This window comes from Typopeltis vanoorti, chromosome 11 (genome assembly GCF_054136105.1).
Source record: "Typopeltis vanoorti isolate ZY-2024b chromosome 11, IOZ_Tvanoo_1.0, whole genome shotgun sequence".
Lineage (NCBI taxonomy): Eukaryota > Metazoa > Arthropoda > Arachnida > Uropygi > Thelyphonidae > Typopeltis > Typopeltis vanoorti.
In genome coordinates, this window is record NC_143559.1 from 101981437 (window position 1) to 102007643 (window position 26207).

Genomic DNA, 26207 nt, shown 5'->3' on the forward strand with positions numbered 1-26207 from the left:
CTAGTTTTACACAGTGTTTAGCTTCCTTACATTTGTCTCTGTATTCTCTAAGAGCACAAGCTGACTTATTTGCCAGGAACTTTTGATATACTTTCTTCTTTTCCTTCACTGCCTCTTTAACTTCCTGTGTCCACTAGGGAGTTCTGATTTTTTTTTATCCTTGCAGACAACCTCACCACATGCCTCTCTGGCAGAATCAATCAATGTTTTCTTCAGAGTCTGCCACTGAATCTCCAAGGTTTGATTCCTGTTATCAAGCTCTTTCATTTTTTCTTCAATAATCTTTGTGTATTTTAGTCTACAGTTCACATCTGAGAGCTGCTCAACTTTTATTTGCTTTAAAACTTTCTTACATGTTCTTCTTTTCAATATGAAATTCAATTTTATCCTGCTCAAGACTAAATAGTGATCACTTCCAATTTCAAATCCTCTGTACACTCTGGTGTCCTGCACCAGGGAGAAAACATCACTGTCAACAATAACATAGTCAATGAGACTTTTCTTATTCCTTGCCTCTTCTCTCCATGTGAATTTGTGCACATTTTTATGTTGGAACATGGTGTTAGTAATAACCAGTTCATGTCTTGAGCAGAAATCCAACAGGTATTTGCCATTATTATTAGCTTTTCTCTTTTCTCGAAATTTTCCCAAAATATTTTTGTATGTCTGACAATCATTTCCTACTCTGCTATTTAATCCCCAACAAGGACCAACTTTTCCTTTTTCATTGTGTCAGTTGCTTTTTCTAAAGCCTCAAAAAATTCTTCCACTTCTACATTAGTAGAACCTTCTGTGGGACCATAGGTGCAAATAAGTCTCATTGTCCAGTTCCCCATTCTCATATTTGCCCACATCACTCTACTTGAGACTGCCTGCCATTCAAGAAGAGCCTCATGTTTTGTGTTGAATACTATGGCTACTCCTTCTTTTCCTTGATTGTCATTGTCTGAAAATAACATTTTGTATTTATTACTCAGAAAGATCTCACCAGTTTTTGTCTCTTTTGTTTCAGTCACCCCTATTATGTCGATCTGGTACTTATCTAATTCCTCAGCTAGCTCCATTTCTTTGCCATTCAGGCTTCTTATGTTGATAGTACTGATCTTTAACTCTGGTGATGTTGAGTTGGAGTTTGTTTTCCGATTTGTTCCAGTAGCTGACTTTTCGCTGTTCGCCCTGGTTCCCTGCCGAAAACAACGGGGGCCTTGTTTAACCAGGTGACGCTCCAGCCGGCTTGAAATTTTGTCATGTTGTACCATCATTTTTTATTTTGGTTTAACCAATAAGAGTACAATTTGGTCGGTTAAATCCCTAATTACCAACCCATCCTCGTTCGTTCAGTATCCGAGTAGATACCCAACAGGGTGCACCACGAGAAGATGAGGATTGGACATTAGGTCAGAAGCCCTGGTCGGTTCTCCGCATTCCTTTAAAGGCTATGTGGAGGTCTCCTCTCAGTTATTCAGCTTTGACCCTTCACCTTTAATTAATATTTCAAAATTTGTATTAGTATAATTCTTTAAACAAATTAGTATCTTCACTTATTTACAATCATTTTCGTTATTGTTTTAGCTAAATTTTTTGGATCTTGAAACAAAAATAATTTTCCAAGGAAATCCTTTCATTCAAGATCCAACAGCATTCTTACCAGGGACATTGTTTTGATTCATGATAACGACCGCTCACACATGAGCACTGTAACACAACTTCTCACCACATTCAGCTGGAAACAATTCCATCATCCCCCATATAGTCCTGGCCTCGTGCCAAGCGACTTTCACCTGTTGAAGCATCTGAAATCTTTCCTTGGTGGCCGGCAGTTTCAAGATGACGAGGTCAAGGAAGCAGTCAATACGTGGTTTGCATCGGCAACCTTCTACGACGAAGGTATACAACTCTTGGTGCCCCGTTATGATAAGTGCCTGAACAATGGTGAAAATTATGTAGAAAAGTAGTGAAAATGTCTACTTTAATTTCATATAAAGCTTTTTTTGTAAGTATATTTTTCTTTCTCTGACAGACCATCGGAACTACTTTCTGGACGTCCCTTGTACATCTATCTTTGCACCATACTTGTGCAGTGGGATTATGATACATTCTTCCTATTCCTGTGCAATCTTTCCTGAACCAAGATTTATGCTATACAAACATGTCAAAGATATTGGCAGGTAAGCTAAAAGAATGTTTAGCCAAACTGGATTAGGCCTTTGATATGTTTGTGTAACTTGTCCATGTTGCATACGCTGTGTTGATAGATCTTAGTAAATTGAGCACTCATTTGAGCAGGCTCATCTGCTTCTTACACAAGGGTACATCTGCATTCACTTTAGTGTATGCACATACTATTCCTCCACATTCATTCTACCTTTTATTTGCACATAACAGAAGAATTGTTTTGGCTATGCAGGCTGAAGGCAAATCCAATTTCGTTTTTGTACTCCTGTTTATCTTTCCATACAATACTTGTAATTTTGCTGCCCTGCACTTCATGTATTTCTATGACATACCTTCCATATCATCATCTTATGGATCAGTTGCTTAATGTTAGACATCCATTTCACTCCTGCTCTATTTCTTCTTCAAATTATCTGGACACATTCAGATACTACATCATTTAAGCCTGTTTTCAAAGCCTCCTTTGCACTGCTGATATCCTTCTCATTCAGTAACTGATACTATAGTATTCCTAACATAGCATTCTCCTTAGTTTGTCATAATTTTCAGCTTTGTAGTTCAACATATAACCTGTCACATGCTGCTTGTGCAAGGTGTTTCACAACTCAACATATTCTCATTCATTCTTATGAGTATTCTCTGTAACCAACTGATGTTTAGATAATTGAAGTCATCCATAGTAATTTCTCGTGTGGTACCTATCAAGGTAATTTGATGATGCATTTCATCATTCCCAGCAATCAAACCACCAGGTCTGTAGCAACACCCCACTATATATTTCATTCTCCACACCAGATAGCTCTCAAACTCTGTTACATTGAACATTATTAATATTATTGTATTCATACTATTTATATTCAAAAAGACCCTATAAAATCCAGCATTATGACAAAAACTTCTTTTCATTTCCTGGAAAATTAGTAGATAGTATGACTTTTATAGGCACAAATTTTCATTGAAGAAGGGTGGGGAATATTTAATTTTGTTTATCAGTGTAAATCATCTTGCTGCAAGGATTTTATTCAATTTGTTATGTCATCTGTTGAGTCAAATCTAAGTTAATGAAGATTATCATGACACTTCATAGAGGTAGTAAATTATTTTTCAGATACAGATCTGTATTTACTTTGAAAATATGCACCCTTTGATTGGAAAAGACCTTTGAAAAATCCCTATTTAATAGGGTATTTTGGGGGGGGGGGGTTAGCTGCTGTTTTATGAAGCAGCAGGGTTTTTCTTTTACTAAATAGGCACTATCAACATAAGAAACCTGAATGGTAAAGAAATGGAACTAGCTGAGGAATTAGATAACTACCAGCTAAGCCTGTGAAATTCATTCGCAGACATATAGTATCTTCCACTGAACCGGGATAACTTATATCCATTTGAACACTTTATATTCAAAAAATAAGGTATATTCCTTAAACTCTTTAATCAAGTAATACCATTGAACCTCTAAGTTACTATATTACTCTTAAAGTAAATTTAATTGAATAACATGTTTTTCCCTTCTCATATTCCTTACTTTTTCTAGATGAAAGTGCTGTAATGATGGAGATTGATCATGAAGCTGGTCAAGTATATGTAGAACAGATGAGAATGATGCCCCCACAATTGGCAGATATGGCTGGAACTCTTCGGCCTTCTTCTGAAGCTGTTTCTGCCCGTCTAACCACTCCTATAGTGACAACTTATGTAGATACTGATAAAATTAGTTTTGAAAGGTAAGTATAATTATACAATAGATGCTTGGTGACTGTGTGCACAGCTCTTCAAAAAGAATAAGATATTCTTTTTTTACTTTACTCTTTACCTCTGCCCACACATTTGTTAATTTGATGTAGACATTGAAGCCTCTCATGTAGGGGAGTGATCTAAAAAAAGATGAAAAAAATTTTCTTTGTTTGATAGTCTGTTCCAAAACAAATGATTTCATGTATAAAATCATTTGTTAACCAAATGAGCACTGCTGCACCATTGGTTAGAGAGAGAAATTGAGGAGAATATAGGAAAAATCAACTTTACTGGATGAAGTTCTTAAGCATTTTTATAGTTGCTTGGAGCCAGAATTACTCCACCTGGAGGGAGAAAGTTAGGGAACTTTTCATTTCTCCTTATCTTGTCATTATTATTGTACAGGAACCTCCATGGAGTTCAAAAAACTTATTATGGGAGACACAAACTATCCACATAATCTATTATACTTGTTGAATCCATTAACAGACAAAGTGCTAATGACTCTGGCAACCCATTCCTTCATTCATATCCCTGCAAGTGAAAAATCTAGTCCTCACACCCCTACTAACCACACCTTTAATCAACTTCCCCTCTAGCCAAGTGCTGAAACAATTCTTCTACATCATTTTTATAAAATCCCATAAGTAACTTAAATGTTTCTATCATATCCTCTCTTTTTTCACTCATGACCCAACTTCTTCAATCCACATACGCTCAATCTATCCTCATAGGGCACATTCCACAAAAGACCACTCACAATCTTCGTTGCTTGCCTCTGAATCCTCTCCACTGTTTCCTCATCCCCAGGAGCCCAGACCTGAATTCATCAATCCAGATGTAGACATATCAAGGCCTTGTAAAGAGGAATAACAACTTCCTTATCTCTACTTGGTAGTTTGTTCTTCAATAGCCAAGTAATCTTATGAACTACCTTAGCAGTATGCCCACTAATCTTCAACTCAGTCTAACACCACCATCCCCAAATTCCCTAACTTTATTTCCTGGAGTACAGTTCCATCAATGTGGTGCACAGTTTGTAATCTGTTTATCCCAAAATGCATAATTTTACATTTCTCCACATTAAACTGACATCCATTATCTTTTGCCCATACTAACAGCCTATTTAAATCATCCTACAAACTCTCTACATTGCCTTAACTATTACTCTGTCCAATTTTGCATCATCAACAAACAACGTAATATTTCCTTTCAGATTATTTCCTATATCATTTATGAACAAATCTCAAAACACACCCCAACTCAACATTACTAGAGTTATGTTGTGTTCTTAGAGAATATAGAGACAAGTGTAAGAAAGCTAAACACTGTATAACTCTAGCAAGAACATAGAAAATAAATATCAAGAAGGTAGCAAAATATTCTGAAGGTTGTTGAAGAAACTTAGAAATGGAGGAAAGAGTGCTGTAAAAGGAATTAGAGATGATAAAGGTGACATGAAAACGGGAGAAAAAAAATCCTTGAAGTATGGAGTAATTACTTTGAAAACCTGCTAAATGAAACAAGCAGTGATAGCACATAGTAAAAAAACACTCAACAGACATACAGTCAGGAATACATATCCATACTTGAAGTAGAAAAAGCCATCGAAGGATTGAAATGTGGAAAGGCAGCAGGAGTAGATGATATTCAACCAGAAATGCTGAAGTATGGTGGTATAAAAGTCTTACAGTGGCTGCACTGCACAGTTCAGAATGCCCGGACACAGGGATGAATTCCCGATGATTGGAGTAGAGCTCTCATAGTACCCGTATATAAAAAGTTAAATAAAAAAATGTGAGAATTACAGAGTTATTTCTCTACTGCATGTTCCTGGTAAGATTTATGCAGGTATACTTGAGAAATGGTTGATAAGAATTGTGGAAGTAAAGCTTGGTGAAGAACAAGCTGGATTCAGATCAAATAGAGTCTGTCAGGATCAGATCTTCACTGTACGACAAATAGTGGAGAAATCATGGGAATATAATGTATTTAAGTTTTGTCGATTTGGAAAAGGCATATGACAAAGTGGCAAGAGAGAAACTATTCGAACTACAGTTATATGGTGTCAATGAGGCATTATATCAAGCAATACTTAGTTTTTATTTGAGTTGTAAGTCAGCAGTTAGAATTGAAGGAAGTACAGGAAGATGGTTTAATGTTAAATCTGGTGTGAGACAAGGATGTATATTATCCCCTCTGTTATTCATTATCTATATGGATCACATTATGAAGGAAAGTGGTATTAAACATGATATCAAAATTGGAGATGTTAATGTCAGCTCTTTGCTTTATGTGGACGATGTTATACTTCTAAATAAATCTGCTACAAGTCTGCAAGATTCTCTAAGTAAATTGAATAACTGTTGTAATAGATATGGTATGAAGGTCAGCAATAAAAAGACAAAGACCATGAAAGTAGGCAGAATCGTTGAAAACGTCAACTTCACTATTAATGGAGAACCTGTGGAACGAGTAAAACATTTCAGCTGCTTAGAGCACGATTTTTAGTGAAGATGGTAAATTAAATATAGAAATAGACAACAGAATCAATAAAGCTGGTATTGTAGGAAGTCAATTTAATAAATTCATATGGAATAAGAGAGAAATTAGTCGGAACACTAAATTAGCTGTATACAAGACAGTGTTCAAACCAGTTTTAACTTATGGATCTGAGAGCTGGGTCAGTAGTAAAACACTTGACCAAAGACTAGAGACTGCAGATATGAGAGTCCTGAGAAAGTTTAGAGACATGAACAGATGGTATCAATGGAAATATCATATTAAAAACAAGAATATTAGGAAAGAACTTGACATTGTCAGCATCCAGGAATGTGTTAGCACAGCTAATCTCAGGTGGTATGGTCACTTAAACAGAATGGGCAAGGAAAGATTAGCAAAACAAGTTGTCTCTGCCAGGTTGGCAGGAAAACGACCCAGAGGAAGACCAAGATATAGTTGGATTGATATAGTACAAAGTGTCTTAGACGATAGAAATATATGATCTGATAATGTTGGAGTCTTGACAAGTAACAGACTGATTTGGAGGAAAATTGTAGATAGGAAGTTAGTAATGATGTAATTTTTTTCATGTAGTACTATCATATCCTGTACACCCCTTGAGGGTACATGGCAGGAATTTGATGATGATGATCATTTATGTACAAATTAAACAGTAGTGGTCCTAGCACAGAACCTTGCAGCACACCACAGTCACCTGCTTTCATCTGGATTCTGCTCTTCCATGTTCCACTGTTTGGTATCTGTCCAGCAGCCCACCTCTTATCCACATAACTAGTGTCATATACATCTCCATTTGTTCCAATTTTGTGGATGCCTTGTAAAATCCTGCAGAATTATCATGTAACCATTTCCTTTATCCAACTCAGTTGTCACTCTGTTATAAAAAGTTTGTAAATTACTAACTCATTATGGACCCTTTACAAAGCCATGTTGCACCTCATATCCACCCATTCTTGAATTCTATTTTTGGCCAGCACTTTTACCATCACTTTTGAGAAACTGATTGGTGTTTAATTCGTTGTCTTAGAATCTTCCCTTATGCAGAAGAATTATTTTACCTTCCTTACACTCCCTTGGAACTCTACCAGAGATGAGACTAAAAGAGCGTATTCAAGCATTGCTAGTTCCCTTGCACATTCTCATAAAATGGGACCTAATATCCAATCTAATCACACAGCTGTATTTACATTGAGATTGTAGAATCTCCTAAGAGCCTCCAATTCATCCACCTCTATTCCCACACCAGTCCCTGTCGCCTATGTCATACCTGTAACCTCACTTGGATGATATAACTCTTGCAAAGTGGTCATTCAGTAACCACTGAGTGACCATTTTGCTAGGGTGGTCACTCAGTAATTCTGCTACTTTATCTGCTTCCATCACCTCCTCACCATCAACTCTCATTAAGGTTATTCTCCCATAGTCATTCTTCCTGTTACTTGCCATATAACAAAAGTAATCTTTGGGATTTCCTTTGGCCTGCTCAGCTAGTTTCTTCTTGTAATCTGATTTTGCCTCCCTTACCATGCTGGTCACCTTTCTTGCCTGATCCTTGTACCATTCATTAGCATACTGGTAACGATTAAATTGGCATGCAATATCAGCCACACGTTTGCCTCTTTCAGCTTGTTCAGTGATGCGCAGTTTTGTTTCAAAATTTGGTGGGTGGTATGAAAAAATGCATTGAGTGCACATTTCTGTTTAATATTATTTTATGGTATGACATCTTATCTTGTGGATTCATTGCTTTACTGTTCCCCCAGGTATATACTTATCATTAATAGGCATTATCAAAATTTGCTTATTTGAACTGCAAGGAATTTAAAAAAAAAAAAAAAAAAAGTAGTGTCTTGAAAAATCATGATCAAGCTGATTCGTCTGCAATTTTGATTCTTTCCAAAAGAAAAATCACACTAATGCATAGTGGTATGATGTAGGCATTCACTGTACTTGTGGTCTTGTGTATGGTATATGAATTTTTGTCATTCAGATAACTTGCATGATTTTTTTCTCTTCCATCTTTTAGATAAGAAAATTTTTTAAATCTAAAACAGGAGAAATCAGTAAATTTGTTTAATCATTAAAATAAGCATAATTATTATTTTAATAAGCTAGTTATCTTTCCATATTTGTTACTTTATATCTAGACATCTTAATGCAGATGGCTTCTCATTCTGGATAAACTCATAAATGTCAGCCACTGTAACTTAGCAGTTAAAAGCACCGATCTTGTAATTAGAGCAAGGTGCATTAAGTTCAAATTTTAATAGTAGTTAGGATAGTAGTAAAAAATGGATTTAGTGCCTGCCTCTGTAACACAGTCAGAAGAATAATGGAACAAAATGGATCTTTATCAGGAATTTTCAATTCAAGGAGTTTTGTCAATCTCATGCAGAGGTGGTTGTATCCCCCCCCCCTCCCCCAGAAACTCTTTATTCATACAGATAAAGCGGCCAAACAATACATGCAGTTAACTCACAAAAAATACTGTTGAAGTGTGGAGATGGTAGGTTATTATAATAGTGTTTGTCACTATTATTGAGATGTAAGTAGAAGACATTATATTAATAATAAAAACAAAAAAACCCTTAAATAAAAAAATTTAATAAAAACACATTCTACTATTGAAAGGTGTTATTATTATTCTAATAGCCCATAACTTTTCACTATTACTAACTTCCTATTAACAACTTTCTTCCAAATTATTTTATCAATAACAGACCTCTAAGTGAATTAATCTACAGACATCAAATTCTTCTTTGGAGGTGTTTTTTTCCCTACCACCTTGGCTGGAATCCCTGTTCTGCTTTGCCTGATTAGCCCTTCTCATGTTTTTTGAATGCAAATAGTGTTTAGCTCCTTCCTAAATGTCTTTGTCATTCTGAAATTGATGCCATCTGTTTAAGCCCCTAATTTTTTTCAGACCTCTCATATCTGTGGTATCTAATCTTGGATCAAATTTTTTATTTCTAATCTAGCTCTCAGATTCGTAACTTAAAACTGGTTGGAACACTGTCTTGTATCCTGCTAGTTTAGTGTTTTGGCTAATTTCTCTCTTAATCCATATAAATGTATTAAATTGGCATTCTAGCTTTGCTTGTTCTGTTGTCTATTTCCAAATTTGCCATCTTCACTAAAAACTGCCTAATAGCTGGAATATTTTACTTGTTCTACACTTTAAAATAAGATCAAAGATAAGAATCTCTGTCTGGGACAGACAGAAAGTTTTCAAGTAACAGTTGGCTTGCATCAAGGGTCAGCATTAAGTCTGTTTAATATTGTGATGGAGGTGGTAACAGAGGAGGTGAGAGAAGATGCACCTTGGACAATGTTGTATACAGATGACATCTTGCTGTGTGCAGATTCTAGAGAAGACGTGGGAACTAAACTGGAAAGATGGAGAAAAGTACTGGAAGAGAGAGGTATGAGACTGAGCAGAAGTAAGACAGAGTATGTGTTGCACAGTGGGCGGCAGACAGGAGACAGATCTGGAGCTGGAAGGAAATGTCATCAGGAAGGTGAGAGACTTTAGATACTTGGGTTCAACAGTGGAAGAAGATGCAGGAGCTGAGAAGGAAGTGGGATGCAGGATACAAGCGGGTTGGAGGAACTGGAGGGAGATGGCTGGAGTGTTATGTAATAAGAGGGTGCCGATCATTTGAAAGGCAAAATCTATAGGACAGTAGTGAGGCCAGCTATGACATATGCTATAGAAACTGTGGTCCTGAGGAAAAATAACATCAGCAGGATGGAAGTAGCAGAGATGAGAATGCTTAAGTGGATGCGCGGTGTGACCAGAAAGGATCGTCTGAGAAATGACTATGTCAGGGGAACAGTGAAAGTTACGAACTTAGGAGCGAAAATACAGGAGGCAAGGTTGAGATGGTTTGGTCATGTGATGAGGAGGGAGGACGAATATGTGGGAAGAAGGATCATGTAGATGGATGTGCAAGGAAGGAGGAAGCGTGGGCAGCCAAAGAAGAGATGGAGGGAGCTGGTAGAAGAGGACTTGAAGATGAAGAACTTGGATGTGGTGACAGCCCAAGACAGGAAGGTGTGGAGGAGAGTCATTATCAACAGTGACCCCACTTAAGTGGGAGAAGCTGCAGAAGAAGAAGATTTTACTTGTTCTACAGGTTCTCCATTTAGAAAACTTTAACTGTGTAGGAATGCAGTTGAAGTTTTCTATGTTCTGGTCTATTTTCATAGTTCTGATCTTTTTGTTGCTGATTTTCATCCCAAATTTGTTATAGCTGTAATTCATTTTATTTCGAAAAGCCAGGAGACTTGCACTGGATTGGTTTCAAAGAGTCCAACATCATCTGCATAAAGCAAAGAACTAAGTTTTACATCTCTGATTCTATGTCATGTTTAATGCCACTTTCTTTCATAAATGCAGTCTATATAGATGATGAATGAGAGTGGAGGTTATGTGCATCCTTGTCTTACCTCTGACTCACAACTTAAATATAGACTATATTGTTCTGTATAGTGCTCTATTTATCTCATATAATTGTAGTGTTTTGAAAAGTTTTTCTCTGGGAACCTTGTCATATTCTCATGATTTCTCAACTATTTGTCATAAAGTCAGAATCTGATCCTCACGACCTCTATTTTATCCTAAATTTAGCTTGTTCTGCTCCCAGTTTCTCTTCCAGTTTTTTCTCAACTTCTTTTCAAGTATGTTTGCATAAATCTTAACTGGAACACTTAGTAGAGAAATTCCTTTTAATTCTCACTTTTGACTTTATTCCATCTTTTTTTAATATATATATATATATATATATATATATATAGATAGATAGATAGATGAGAACTATGAGTGCTATAATCCAGCAGTGTGGAATTCGTCCTCCTGACCAGGCTCTATGAATTATGAAATGTAGATGCCAGTGCAAAACTTTTATATCTCAATATTTAAGCATTCCTGGTCAAATATCATTTACTCCAGCTACCTTTCCACATTTCAAGTTTTTGGCAGCTTTTTCTACGAGGGTGGTCTGAAAAATTCTCGGCCTAACAATGAAATAAATGAATATATAATTTCAAAATTATTTTTATTTTTCAACATAATCTCCCTTAAGACTAATACATTTATTCCAGTGATGCTCAGGGGTGTGCCGGCCATATATGCAATGTGTGCGATGCACACAGGCGCCAAAGAGGGGGAAATATTTTAAAAAAAAACGTTTTTTTTTGAAGTGTTTTTTTATTGGAGGGGGAGGGGGCGCCAACTAAAGTTTTGCACACAGGCGTCGGACACTACTGGCGATGCTCCAATGCTATTATCCCGTCCCTGTAATGGTTCTCAATAAGATCTGCAAAATACCCCTCTACAGCTGCAATCACCTCTTGATTCGAAGAAAAACGCTGATCAGCAAGGAAGATTTTTAGTTTGGGGAAGAGATAGAAGTCAGAGGGAGCCAAATCTGGGGAATAATGTGGATGTTCCAACAATTCATAGGGCAGATCCCTTAATTTTCCCATTGCCAAAAACACCTTTGTGGGCAGGTGCATTGTCCTGATGAAAGATGATTTTTCTTCTGTAAACCAGGATCGCAAATTTTTTCGTCTAGTCTGGTTAAAAGGTCGGAGTAATATGCCCCCGTTATTGCTTTGCACTTTTCAAGATAATTAATAAACAAAATAAACGCCTTTAGCATTCCAAAACACTGATGCCATGACCTTGTCTTCTTTGGAGCTGAACAACTGGCTTCTGTCCACTGTTTTGACTGCTGTTTGGATTCTGGTGTGCACTGGTAAATCCAAGTCTCATCCATAATAATAAATCGACACACAAAATCAGATTTACTATTCTTGTTAAAACACTCCAAGCATTGTTCAGAAATTTTCATGCGAGTGCGTTTTTGATCTGCATGGCACCTATCTTGCGCAAAGCTTTTTCATTTGCAATTCTTCATGCAAAATTTTCCTATACTTCCTTTTGAAATGCCTGTAGTCTTGGCAATTTCATGCACTTTGATTCGCTCATCATCCAATACCATATCGTGCACTGATCAATGATTTCTGATGTTGTTACACTTTTTGGACATCCTTCACGTGGATCATCTTCAAGGCTGGTACACTGACGTTTAAACTCGGCAATCCATTTCTTAATCGTCAAAAACGAAGGAGAAGAGTGCCCATAAACTTTTATGAACTTCGAATGAATTTCTTTTGCCAAACAAAGAATTTTATAACTGCATGATACTCAATTTTATCCATTGCAAGGATACAGGCAACATGGCTTCAGACAGCTGTATAAAACAAACTACTTGATAGAATGACTTGCAATTTCACAAAGATGCTTATGACAGATGTACCAACTTAGATAAAAAAACAATCATACTGTTAGTATTGCCATCTATGGTCGAGGTCGTGAACTTTTCAGACCACCCTCGTACCTCAAGTATTGATGTATTCCTGTTTGCATTTCTCTTGAAAATTTCTACTATGGTTCTGTCACTTCTTGTTTCATTTATGTCTTTCAGTGTAGTTACTCCAGACATCTATGATATCCTTATCTTCAGTTTTTCATGTCACCTTTATCATATTTGATTTATTTTACAATACTCTTTTCTCCATTTCTAAGCTTTTTTCAATGCCTCCAAACTATTTTGCCGCTTGTCTTTTTTTACCTTCTATCTTCTTACCAAAGTCTTCCCCATGACTTTTGTTATCCTATTGAGCTAGGAATTTGGCTAAGTGATATGTTGGGGTTTATATGCAGTCAGCTGTGGGTCTCAGTTGGACTCCTTCCTTACCTATTTTTGGTAGGCCATAAAAACTTGCAGTTTTACCAAAATAGGTAGAATTGCATTTTTATGGCCTACCAAAAATTCGGTTTATTGATTTAGTAATCTCGTGATAAGTGGACTAATCTTGTAACAGAAGTTGTTCTGTTGTACTTGGTGGTATCCATTAAAACTACAGCTTTACCTTTAACTTTGGTTATAGGAAGCTGGTTGTCATGTCCTCAAGGATTTGGGGGACATTGATTTCATTTAGAGATAAGTTTGGATAAGTTAGTTTAGCTCTAAGTAGTCCTTCTAGTCAGAGGTTATTAGCATCATCACTTGTGATAGGGTGGATAGGTTTCTCTCTATGTTATGTAAGAAATCTAGGTGTCCTTTCACGATGATTACTGAAGTTTCTGCAAAATTGAGAGAATGTCCATATATGTTGAAAACCCATCCGTCTATTGTCAGGTGTTTATCTTAGTTTTGCTCATTAGCAAATGAGTCAAACTTATGGTCAAGAATAAGTCTGATTTTATTGTAAGATTGTCAGAGAGACTGCCTAGATAAGTCTAAAACCAAGTTGAAAAGATCAGTGTTTAAGATCAAGGATATTGTCCCTTGAAGAAAAGATATTGAGGGCGAGATCATGTTTCATGGCTGTTTAATTGATTGCATGGCTAGCATTGGTGTAAATTCGAAGTACCTGGTGATTTGATGGTTTCTTTAAATTTAGCAAAGTTAGGAATTATCTTTGAGACAGTATACTTGATCTTAAACACCAGTCTTTTCAACTTAGTTTTAAAACTATATAGGCAGTCTCTCCAACGATCTTACAATAAAAATGGAGTTACTCTCAACCGAAGTTTGAGTTACTTGCTAACTCCTGTAGTGGCTACAAATGAGCCTCTGTGAAGAATTCTTCAGAATTTCTGAAAAAATAAAAAAAAAAACCTAACTCTTCACATGACAGACCTCATTGTCAGCTTTGATATCCAGTTCTTATTTACCAGTGTGCCTCTGTCTGACACTCTCCAACTGTTATCAGAAGAGTTCCCTCTAGACATGGTCGAACTGTTTGACTTTGTCATGTCCTCAGGATATTTCATCTACAGAAACCAATTCTACGAACAGATTGAAGGAACTGCTATGGGAAGCCCCTTTTCACCTCTGCTTACCAATTTCTACTTAGAGCATCTTAAGGAATCCCTATTCTCTACGACTAGGTAAGGAACCCAACCTTCCTTTTGGGTTTGATATGCAGATGATGTGTTTGCCATCTGGTCTGATGCAGAAGTATCAGACCAGATGTATCAGAAGCATCAGACCTTTTTAAACAAAATCAACAGCCTTCACTCATGCATGAACTTTACCATGAAAAAGAAAATTAGCCTTCCTAGACATTCTCCTTTCCTGTATCCCTTCTGGATTACTTGCAATGCTTCCTACTTTTTGGTGTTTCTACAGAACTTGGCTATCCATCAAAACAATTCACCATCTCATAAGGCTGCTGTGTGGTTTGTTGATATGTGACTGTGTGGTTTATTGATATGAACGTCACCACACTTGACTAGCCTCCACAGAGTCCTGATCTCAACCCTATTGAACATCTATGGGATGAACTGAAACATCGAGTAAAATTAAGGGATGTCCACCCCCACAACAGTCTAGGACCTCATTACATGCCTACTGTAAGAATGGTCCAAAATTCCCATTGATCGTTATCATACACTTGTGAAAAGTATACCCCGTAGATTTGCTGCCATTGGTGCAGCAAAAGGAAGTTCAACATCTTATTAAGGTCGGCCAAATGGCTGTTTGTTCCCTCACACTATGGTGTCTGTTGCCTTCATTCCAAGCAATGTATGTGTAGACCAAAACTTAAAAATTCTGAGACCATTATTCTTATTTAAATTTGTTTTATGAAGGTCTCAACATGCCTCTTTAAATTTTCTTTCATACCATATTCTCATGTGATGTAATAGACCTGTCTCCAGGGCATGATTGCAAAGGCCTGTTTTTGTTTTCCCTTGGTGGATTAAATTAATCTGTGAAGTGTTAGACTACAGTGAGCTCGACCCTGCAAAACACAAACATTCCAAAATCGCACTGAGCAGGCAAGCTTTTTAAACCTCATTAGAAACCCAAAATGGGCAAGACAAAAGACTAGATAACATCCCAAGTTTGTTAGTCTTCCACCTAGTGATAAACCAAAACAAACAAATATCTCAGGACAAATCTTCCAAAAAATCTCCACATCAAACAAGCATTTTGTTTTGTTTGAAGAAAAATAAAACAAAAACACTTGCGAGTGGTCAGTAATGAGTAGTAACTGTTTCATTCAAGACCACCAAACATATATCTGCTGCTGAAATCCACAAAAATACCATACCACTGAATAGTGTGCTATTTTTGTGGTGGAAGGAATTGAAAACTTATCAAAAAATTAGCAGCAACACTAAAGGCATTGGTAGGTCTTTCCCTTCCTACATAAAAAAATAGGCAACATTTTATTACATATATTGGCAAAAAATAATTAAAAAAAAATAAAATAATTTACCTAACATTAGGGATTTGAACCTACAGTCTGTCAGATTTGGCTGCCAACTAGTATGTGTAGATCTGAATATATTTTTAATTCAGATTTACACATTTAATTAATATACAGGGTTAGCCTAAAAGAAATAGACAGTTTAATAAATGCTTTATAAATTGAAATTTCTTTGTTACATCAGAAAGCATTTAGTACTGTTTTATAGGAAAAGTCTGCTCAAGTTTACGACCTCTGCTTTTCGTTTGTCTTTGTGACATCAGTAGCACGTGAGCACCCTTGATGTAAGTCGAGCAGTATGGCCGCTAGCCAGGTGGAGAAGGCTTTCTGCGTGATTGAATTTGCAAAAACAAATTCTGTTACTGTCGTGCAACGTCGTTTTAGAACACGGTATGGTAAACAACCACCCACAAGGAGTCAATCTACGATTGGAGCAAGAAATTTAAGGAAACTGGTTGTCTGTGCAAGGGGAAAAGTCCTGGGAGACCACCTGTATTCGGGAAAACAGTGACTCGTGTTCGTGAGACGTACATGCGCAGCCTGAAGAAGTTGACAACATGTGCAAGTTTACAACTTCAAGTTCCACAAAAGACTGTGTGGAATATCTTGCGTAAACGTTTACGAATGTGCCCTTACCGGTTGCAATTATTGCAGAACCTCAATGAAAACAACAAAATTCTCCGTCACTCATTCTGTATGGACATGCAGCAACGGAGTGAAGAAAGTGATGATTTCTTTGACCGGCTAATTTGTGGTGACGAATCGACTTTCCACATTAGTGGTTCAGTGAACAAACACAACATTCATATATGATGGGGAACTGAAAACCCGAGAGCTGTAGTGGAGCATGTGATGGATTCACCCAAAGTGAACGTTTTTTGCGCTGTATCCTTTAAAAAGGCATATGGATCATTCTTTTTCCAGGAAAAAAACAGTGCGTGGAATAACTTACCTAGACAATTTGGTTATGTGAGTGGCTGATGCCTCAACTGCAAGAAGACAATGACAATTTCATAGTTGTCCAAGATAGCACTTCATCGCACTGGCACCTTGAAGTTAGAAATTGCCTGGATGAAAATTTGCCTCGCCGTTGGATTCGATGTTTAACTGCCAAGAACATGGCTCTTACATGTTGGCCACCAAGAAGTCCAGATTTAACACCCTGTGATGGGGGTACATAAAGGACAAAGTTTTTGTTCCTCCCCTCCCTACAAGTGTGGACAATCTTAAACAACACATCACAGTAGCTGCTGCGACTGTTGACATGGACATAGTGAGAAGTGTTTGGGAAGAACTGGACTATTGCATTGATATTTGTTGTGTTACAAAAGGGTCACACATAGAACACTTGTAACTTACCCATGTAAACTTCAGGATGTACTCTTCAAACCATGTAAGTATTTCAGCCATGCTATTAAAACTCTTCTTTCTGTAAAACTTTGAAAGTGTCTATTTCTTTTAGGCTAACCCTGTATATTACTTTTCATTCACAGCAGAAGCAAAAATCCAGTTCATTCTTTAAAAGAGCTTTTATAAAAACTGATGGAATATTGCACCAAGTTTCTAGCTTCTAAGAGACAGCTATATACTACGCATTTAGTAGTAGCCTAAAGGTTCCTAATAAGGTTGAATTTGATTAACTAATTTCAATTTGGTTGTTTTTCCCACTTTTGAGAGAGAGAGCAGAAATAAAGAAATAAAAATGATTTATTTTTCTCATTACTAGAAACAAATCTGGAATATGGGGCTGGAGAAGTGATAAAACAGAAATCATAAATGACTGTGAATGTAAAGTAAGTATAATGGTTTCTTCATTTTAGATCTCTAATTTATAAAATGTTATAGTTTGTTTTCAGAAGATACATCTTAGCAGTTGTGGTTTATCGTTCACCTTGGAATTTTCGAGATTCTCTTTTAGAAATCCTCTAAGCTAATAGCAACACCAACAAATACTCGACCACTAGTCTCAGAGGGACCTGCAAAATGTAATTTTATGCATTACACTTTGCATTTCAGTCATCACTGCAACACAAATAAAATATTCACCTACATTCCTTGTTTCACACTGCAAATGTAAAGGAGTTGAATGATTTGATAGTGTTCATAGAAACTATATGCTTGGGGAACAAGTTTGGATATAGAACTGAGCCTGGTTTGATTTCTGCTGAAATAGTCATCACATTCCTCCACTTTGTTCTAAGTTTGTAAGAATTCAGTCTGTAGAGCTCATGTTAAAAGCAACCTCTTTCATCTCCTTTTCCATTTATCTCTGTTCTTTGAAATAGCCTTTAAGTAAAAATATAGAAGATATCTCTAAAAAAGGAAAATACAGTAATACTTCGCCTTATGATGCTCGTGACAGTTTTTCAATTATGATCAATGCCCATTCATATGATGGTTCCATGAATCAACTGGTGTACACATTGCATGAACTGAATTGTCATTGCTTTACCATGTCATTGCTCACTGCATCTGTGCTTTGCTGTGAATTATAAAACTGTTTTGACTATTATTTTATTTTATTGTTGTTGATAGTGGCAGATAAAATTAAAAGTAAGGGTGATGTTGCTTCCAGTGAAAAGAAGACTTGTAAAACTATTTCATTACATACTAAAATTAAAATGATTAAACTTAGTGATGATATATCGAACACTGAGATAGGCCACAGTCTGAACTTACCTTGCACTACTGTTGTTACAGTTTTGAAAATCAAAGACAAAGTGAAAAGTGCTGTGCTACTTAATACCACAGTTATCTGTAAATGTGACACTCTTATTGTCAAAATGGAAAACTTTTAATAGTGTAAACTGATGACCAAACTGGTTGGCATGGTCCCTTAAGCACAGCTATTCAGAATAACTTAAATTTGTGAAAATTATTCTAAATTTTTCTTTTTCATATCTGATGTAAATAAATACATTATATACATCATTTATTCACACATATGACTGCTTAAAATGTTATTAAACCATTACATGCTTCTACAAGTGAAGAAAAAGTAGTAGTTCACTATTCAACAGTGGTCTGAAACCCTAACATGTTGTATGACCTGGGTATGTCTGTAAAAGAATTAGAGGAATTTTCCTACTGAGTATTGCAGGTAAAATTTATATAAGTATACTTGAAAACAGGCTAAGAAAGATTGTCAAAGAGAAACTTGGAAAAGAACAACTAGGTTCAGGCCAAACAGGGCTATCAGAATCAGATTTTAATTTCATGGAAAAATAACAAGGATCTGTATTTTAAGTTTTGGAGCTTTAGCATATGAAAAGGTTGCAAGGGAAAAGCTGATCAGAGCACCATGGTTGAAGGGGGTAAATGGTCCATTATACAGAGCAATGCACAATCTATATTTAAGTTGTAAGTCAGTAGTTAGAATTGAAGGTGGTACAGGAAATGGTTTGGTGTAAACTCAATTGTAAGACATGTATCATAAGCATACCATCTCTACTCTTACTCAGAATTTATACTCATAATAAATAACGGAAAAACTCACGTAGAAATATTATTTAATGGTATAATTTTCGCCCGTGTGTCACAGGCATCTTCAGTACAATTAGGCACAAAAATCAAACATTAACTGACAATTCCAAAAAGCGCCACCTATTTTTAAAATCCAAAGTATTTTTTATATAAGTATCAGTTCTTCTAGTTGAAGAGGAGAGTAAATTAGATAAAAATTTTGAGATTTTGTAAGTTGGGCAACCTATACAATCTACGACTGGTCTGTAAAACGGAATGCCTGGTTTATGAACTTTTGGAAGACCATACAATCTAGGTGGACGACCGAAGAAGGTTTTAAGTTTTTTCTTTTGATCTTCATTCCATGTAGATACATTATCTATAAGAGAATTAAGTCTCTTCAATTGACTCCGGGTAGGATCCGATGTAAGAGGCCTATAAGTTGAATAGTCGCGAAGTAAAAGAGACATTTTTCTCTCATATTCCTTCCTATCTTGAATCACTACAGCCTTCCCCTTATCAGCTTTCGTAATTACTAAATTATTGTTATTCTTCAGTGATTTCAATGCTTTAAATTCAGAGTAAGAAAGATTAGGACGAGGAGGCTTGGCATGAAAAAGAATTTGTGCACATTCAAAACGTAATCTGTTGGCTGTTTTTTGGGATAAGGATCGAATACCCCTGTCTATGTTATGAAAAAAATCCATAATAGGCACCTTATTCGGCGTAACAGCGAAATCATATCCTTTTGATAAAACAAAACGTTCACAGTCTGTTAGTGTCAGTTAATGTTTGATTTTTGTGCCTAATTGTACTGAAGATGCCTGTGACACACGGGCGAAAATTATACCATTAAATAATATTTCTACGTGAGTTTTTCCGTTATTTATTATATATAGTTATGTCTACTCACGGTTTACCTCTTTTAAAACTTAGAATTTATACTCCTAAATAAGTCCAGTTCATGTATTCCATATTCTACAAATAAATTGTTGTAACAAATCAGTCATGAAAATTGGCAATAAGTGGGGGGGGGGGGCAGCATATTGGCTTTGGGCAAAAACTCTAGCTTCACACACAGCCTGCAGCATTTCCATATGAATTGCTGTAATCATTAGCATTGCTAAGTCCAAAAGGGCTAAAATGTAGAACCAACAGTCTGTCAGTGGCAGTTATGCCTTCTTGTATCTCACAAAATCTGTTGGGTTCAACTTCTGTTCATCTGTGCTTCCTCTCTTCCCAGATGGTAATATTGCAACATCACATAAAATTAAGTTGACTTCCTTGCATCATTCTTTTCATCCAATCCCTGCATAGATGACTAAGGCAAATTACTTCTTTTACCTGGAACATTGCATTGCATGTCACTTATGGCTTTCCACTAAAAAGACATCTGAAGAATCTTAAACAACCTAGATGCAAAAAAAAAGGCTTCTGGTCCTGATGATATTTCACCACTTGTGCTGCCCAAGAGATGTGTTCCTTAACTAACACCTGTTCTTCATCATCTGTACACTATATTATACTCAACTGACAATTGAAACCAAACCCATATATAACCAATTCCAAAAAAGGCGATAAGTATCCACCAATTGAACTATTGACCCAATGCTCTCAATTTTGTCTAAATCAGGGGTAGGGAACCCCTCGCCTGCAAGTCTATTTCAATTCGCCCGTTTGCTGGTGTACTCATATGTACATGTAAATAAAATTTTATAATAATTTAAATTGATTATAAATAAATTATTTAAATTTAAATAATTAAATATACAAAATCAAAAATAACTATATTACATAAAATATGATCGTCATACGTCTGGCGACCATCAAATCGAGACCAGCCATTAAAATAAAAAGAAATCAGGAGCTGTTGTACTGTTGCACACAGTGGTGGCTTGTACATAAGCACTGCAGCACCCCCAAGGAAAAAAATGAAAAAATTAAATTTTGTTTGTGTTTATAAATAATAACAATGCTTACAACACGTTAAAGGTTACAACTTATGTTTTGACATTGATTGAATAGTTAATAATTGGAATTGTTCGATTAATGCTTTAGATTACAAAACAAATGCAATGCGATTCTAATGCAGTGTCGGAATTATCACGTTCAGTCAGTTCTGGCTAGACTCGCCGATATTTGTTTGCACTTGTAACAAGTGAATCTGACAATCGCTACAGATAAATTATATGCTTGCACGCATTATTTCTGTGAGATACAAGACTTTTATTATTGGTGTGTGTTCGTGGTAAGGATGAAATATTTTTGGTAAATCTTATTTTATGCTGTTAAAATAACATTTATTTATTTATTTATTATAAATACAAGGTGAATTATGACGAGTGTCACTGTTGAGAATATGAAAAAAAAATTTTCTCAATTATTGTTACACGAAACAAATGCACTGTGATCTAATACAGTGTCGGAATGTTTGTTGAAACTGACACTGCTTGTTGAGCAGTGTCGCTACAGATATATTGTATGCTTGTGATGCATTATTTCTGTGTACGAAACTTTTATTATTGGTGTGTGTGCTCATAGTGAAGGTGAAATATTTTTATTAAAGCAATTTTTGTAATATGTAAATTTACTTATTAATAAATTGGATACTGATTATGAAAAAATGAATTATTTTTTCTTATTTTGTATATGCAACACCCCCTCTTAAAATTTTCACTGGTTGCACATGACATTTCCAAGGCATTTGATAGAATCTGGCATTGAGGACAACTCAGCAAATTTTTATTTTCTGGTCTGCCATTCTCTTTTTGTAATTGGATTGCTAGTTTTCTCTCAAGTTGTTCACTATATGTAATAATGAAGGTGTTTGCTTTGTATAATGCAGGTGTTCCCTCAGGGATTTCACTGGGTAACTATTTTTGCCTGGAGAAATAACATTTTTGCTGATGTCACTCCTCTCATCCTGCTCATATGACAAACCTTGAAGTATTCAAACATCTCAAGTTTAAAGCTCATCTGCCCTCAGTGCTTTTAAAGCATAGTTTTGTCTTTTTGTCAAGAATGACCGTAGTTCTTTTCCATTTACCTTTTTGATAATGCTTCAACTTAATCAAGACAGATATTTCTCTCTGTCTCCTCCCTCCCCTCCTCAGATCGGTGTTTATGCTTAGCCTTCCTGGTACAAACACATCACTTCTATGGCATCTTTGGCTTCCAGATAACTTGGTTTCTTTTTTGCAAAAGATGTTAATCTTCATCTGTCCAGTTACTTGGTATAAATTCCAAATCTGCCCAACCTTGAAATACTACTTTTTCCCATTTTGCAGTAGTGCACCTAAACTTAGGATGGTCTGGCACTGATGAAAAAAATCAATCGAGAGAACCATGATACATTGAATGACCAGAGAGGAAGCAATCATTCCACTCACAAAGGGCAGGAGGAAGATCATAAGATGACAGCTTAGAAAGAAGGGTGCAATGCCAGGCTCAATCAAATGCAATTAATCTTGGAATTACCAAGAAAAATTATACAATTTTGCTTGTGTCTAATGTGGATATGGTTAGCATGTTCTGATATAGATCTCATATTGTTTGGTTCTATAGCAGAATTATGGAATCCATATTGTTGATCACTAATTAACTAACGAGTCTCTAGGTAGTGAAGAATCTAGTTGTTGATGTCCATCACTTTTGAGAGTATTAAGATTAAGACAATAACAAGCTTTTGCAATTTTTTTTTTTAGGAACAGATTGGATAAAAGCTTGCTTCCATACTGTTATGAGAGCTTGTCAAAGTGATGTGCAGGATGAATGTTAGTTCTCTAGCACAAGCTTTTATTGCAATTGGAAGGATACCATCTAGGCTGGAGAATTATGTCACGGCTGTTGAGTATTTTTCTGATTCCCTTGGGGTGAAAGATCAGAAGAGGCATACTATGGTAGTTTTGTGAAATACATTGATGGAAAGACTGACACAAACCTTATCTTAGTAGATATTACCATCGTTCCATTGGAGGGTAATGTCTCACTAGATGATGCAAGTTGTCTACCACCCAAAGTCAATTTGTCATTTCTTCCATAGTGTGCTTTTCGGGCAGCAAAACTTGCCTTGCTAATAAGGTAAAGTCTGTTGCCACACTGTTTGACCAAGTGAACTCCACAAGAAAGTAGAGTCGACTTGGCTGGAAATGGATATATATTGCACAGCACCAGCTCACTGCTACACTGCCAGGAAACATACTTAGAAGAAGAAGACGACCATGATCTTGATAGTGAAATGAAATTGATGCAGTTAGAAGACTGAAATCTAAGATCTGACAATATATATTTAAATCCTAAAAAGACTAATTTGGAGGAAAATTGTTTGTAGGAAGTTAGTGATCATGTAAACTTATGTAGTATTAATTATCCTTGAAGGTACATAACACAAATATTATAATGATTAATTATGCAGTTGTTTGCCAAGAAAGAAAATTTCATTCTGAAATATGGAGGCAGGAATGTTAAAAAAACAAGTGACCATCTACCTCATTCGTTCTAAATACGATGATAAATATGTGCAATTCAGTTGTACATAGAAAGCTTTCAGCTCTTGATAATGTTTTTAATATCAATATTTTAGTATCTGTAGTGCCAGTACCTTGGATGGGACAAAAAAAACTTGCTTCATAGTATTAGCTGCCTGGACATTAATGTTAAAGAATCAAATAGATTTAGATACATGGCTAAATAATGAAAATATTGCATTAGTGATTCTTTAACATTGATGTCTGAGCAGCTATGACTATGAAGCAAGTTCATTATGCTTCACTTATTATATAGTTTGTCTGTTTGTAGAAGAAAAAACTTGTCACACTCTAAAATGGCTATCACTGTCTAAGTTTCTCACATCACATGATTCAGCTCTAGATCTCACCTACCGAAGTATGCAATTCTTCTGAATGTGCTGTTCATCTCATTCTGTTCACCATGTAAGAATTAGAATAAGAATTCCTTTTGTTTGTATCATTGGCCCAATATTAAAGTACCTGGTCATAAGATTGTTTGTGGAATGAACTATGAAATTAACATGAATCAGCTCCTCTGATAAAGAAATATGACTTGAATAATTATAGTTTTTAATTTTAATTACTTGAATAATTATAGTTTTTAATTATGTCTTCTGAAATAGTATTCTTAATTATAAATCATTCTTACTTCCACTACACATAACTACTAATATCACATCAATACTTGTTTCACTCTTATTCATTATTTCCCCAATCTTTTTAAGTTATCCCCCTCCCCACCCAACAACAACATACAGACACAAGCAGAAAAACATTTGAAATACAGTCATACTATCCCGACTTACGCGAATCCGGAGTTATGCGGTTTCTTATATGTATTCCCGTCCCGCTTCACGCCTCACCACTAGTCGTATCTTTCAGTTGCCGGCCACATCGCCAGTGTCGCACATGCTGTGAACAAGCACTGACATGTTTCACGCGTTCTCCATTCATACACTATTTTTATAGTCTACAAACCTTGCGATTGTTTAATGTTATGTTCTTGATAAAAATTTTATCACATAAAAAATAATAATGTCATCCAAAAGAAGCAAGTCCGATCATCTACTGCTAGCAAGAAAAGAAAAACATTGATTTGGAAACAAAACTCAACATTATTAAGGATTTTGAAGGCGAAATGAAAATTTGTGAGTTAGCAAAGAAGTTCAATCTACAGGAATCCACAGTAAGAACAATCATAAAAGAAAGGTTTACAGATTTTGGAGGACATAGATTCTAACGAGGAATGAATTGTAGCCACAAGGCAAGGAATAAAAAAACATTAGCTTGCTATGAAGAAAGTTTGCTTGACAAGAAAAAGACGTTATGCCGTCAGACAAATCTATTGATTTTATGAAACCATCGACATTGAAATAACTTTCTTTTTTTTTATGTACGACAAACTACACTTATGATTATATTTCTCAAAAAATATAGGTGTTTTTGTAAACCTTAGATTCCAGTTGTATGTTTGTATATATAAATTACATGCAAAATTATACCCCGAGTTACGCAAATTCGACTTACACACTTTTTGTTGGTCCCACCTACCATGTAACTTCGGGGTTTTACTGTATATAATTGAAAATGGTAATATATTCATAGCTCTTTTTTCAATATCTGGATACTCGTTCTTGATATTTAGCCAAAATTCACAATAAACACAAAACTGACAAACGACAAAGTAGATAGACTACACCAAAGAAGCAAATGGAAGCAATGCACAGCAGCTTAACAAAACAAAGTTTGGTATAACTTATGCAGTTTGCAATGAAGTAGGACAAAATTTGGTATAGTGGTATATAGTAGAATAACAATAAAATGAGGTGACAGCTAGAAACATCATACAGGTATTATAAGGGATATTACATGAGGTGGGGGAGGCTATAAGAATAACCAAAAAATAAATAAAAAATCGCTTTACAGAAATTGACACATTCTGTTCAAAAATATGGGCACATCAGTATGTGATCCTCTCTAAAGAGGCCTGACAGTGGTGGACCATGCTTGATTATAAGGGTGTCTGCAAGGTATTATGGGAACAAAATTCCATTCTTTCATCATAGACTTTAGCTTACCAAGTGACTGAGACAGTGGTTACTGGTCAACATCCAAGGGCATCCTATACATGTTCAATCGGATTTAAGTCTGCAGATCATGCTGGCCACAGCAGCCATTAGATATCTCCATTTTAAAGATGATACTCTACCACTTGCTCTCTATGGGTAATGGCATTATTATGAATGAAAAGAAAATCTGGGCCAACTGCACCTCCTACAAAGTCACACATAGGGTTTGACGATCTGTTCTCTGTGCCTTGCAGTTACATTATTCCTATCAAAAACTTGGAGAGGGATAGCCATTAATCATTATTCTTCCTAACACAAAACACTGTCTTCTCCATCATTAGTTTCCAAACATTTAGAATCTGTTTATAGATTAAAATGGACTCATCAAAGAGCTTTATTTCATTTGTCAGATCAGGGCTCCTGTCAAGACTTAAGTTGCATGTTCATG

At 35.9% G+C, this 26207-nt stretch overlaps 1 protein-coding gene across 4 annotated transcripts in view; it reads left to right on the forward strand.

Moving 5' to 3' along the window:
- The window catches only part of LOC150101881 (ankyrin repeat domain-containing protein 13D-like), a 248457-nt gene that overhangs the window by 131041 nt on the left and 91209 nt on the right, over window positions 1-26207 (forward strand). For all 4 annotated transcript variants that reach the window (XM_090400995.1, XM_090400994.1, XM_090400996.1 and 1 more), the window contains exons 7-8: window positions 3710-3899; window positions 17447-17513. In XM_090400995.1, coding sequence (XP_090257121.1) covers window positions 3710-3899; window positions 17447-17513 — 257 coding nt within the window. The remainder of the gene's footprint in view (window positions 1-3709; window positions 3900-17446; window positions 17514-26207) is intronic.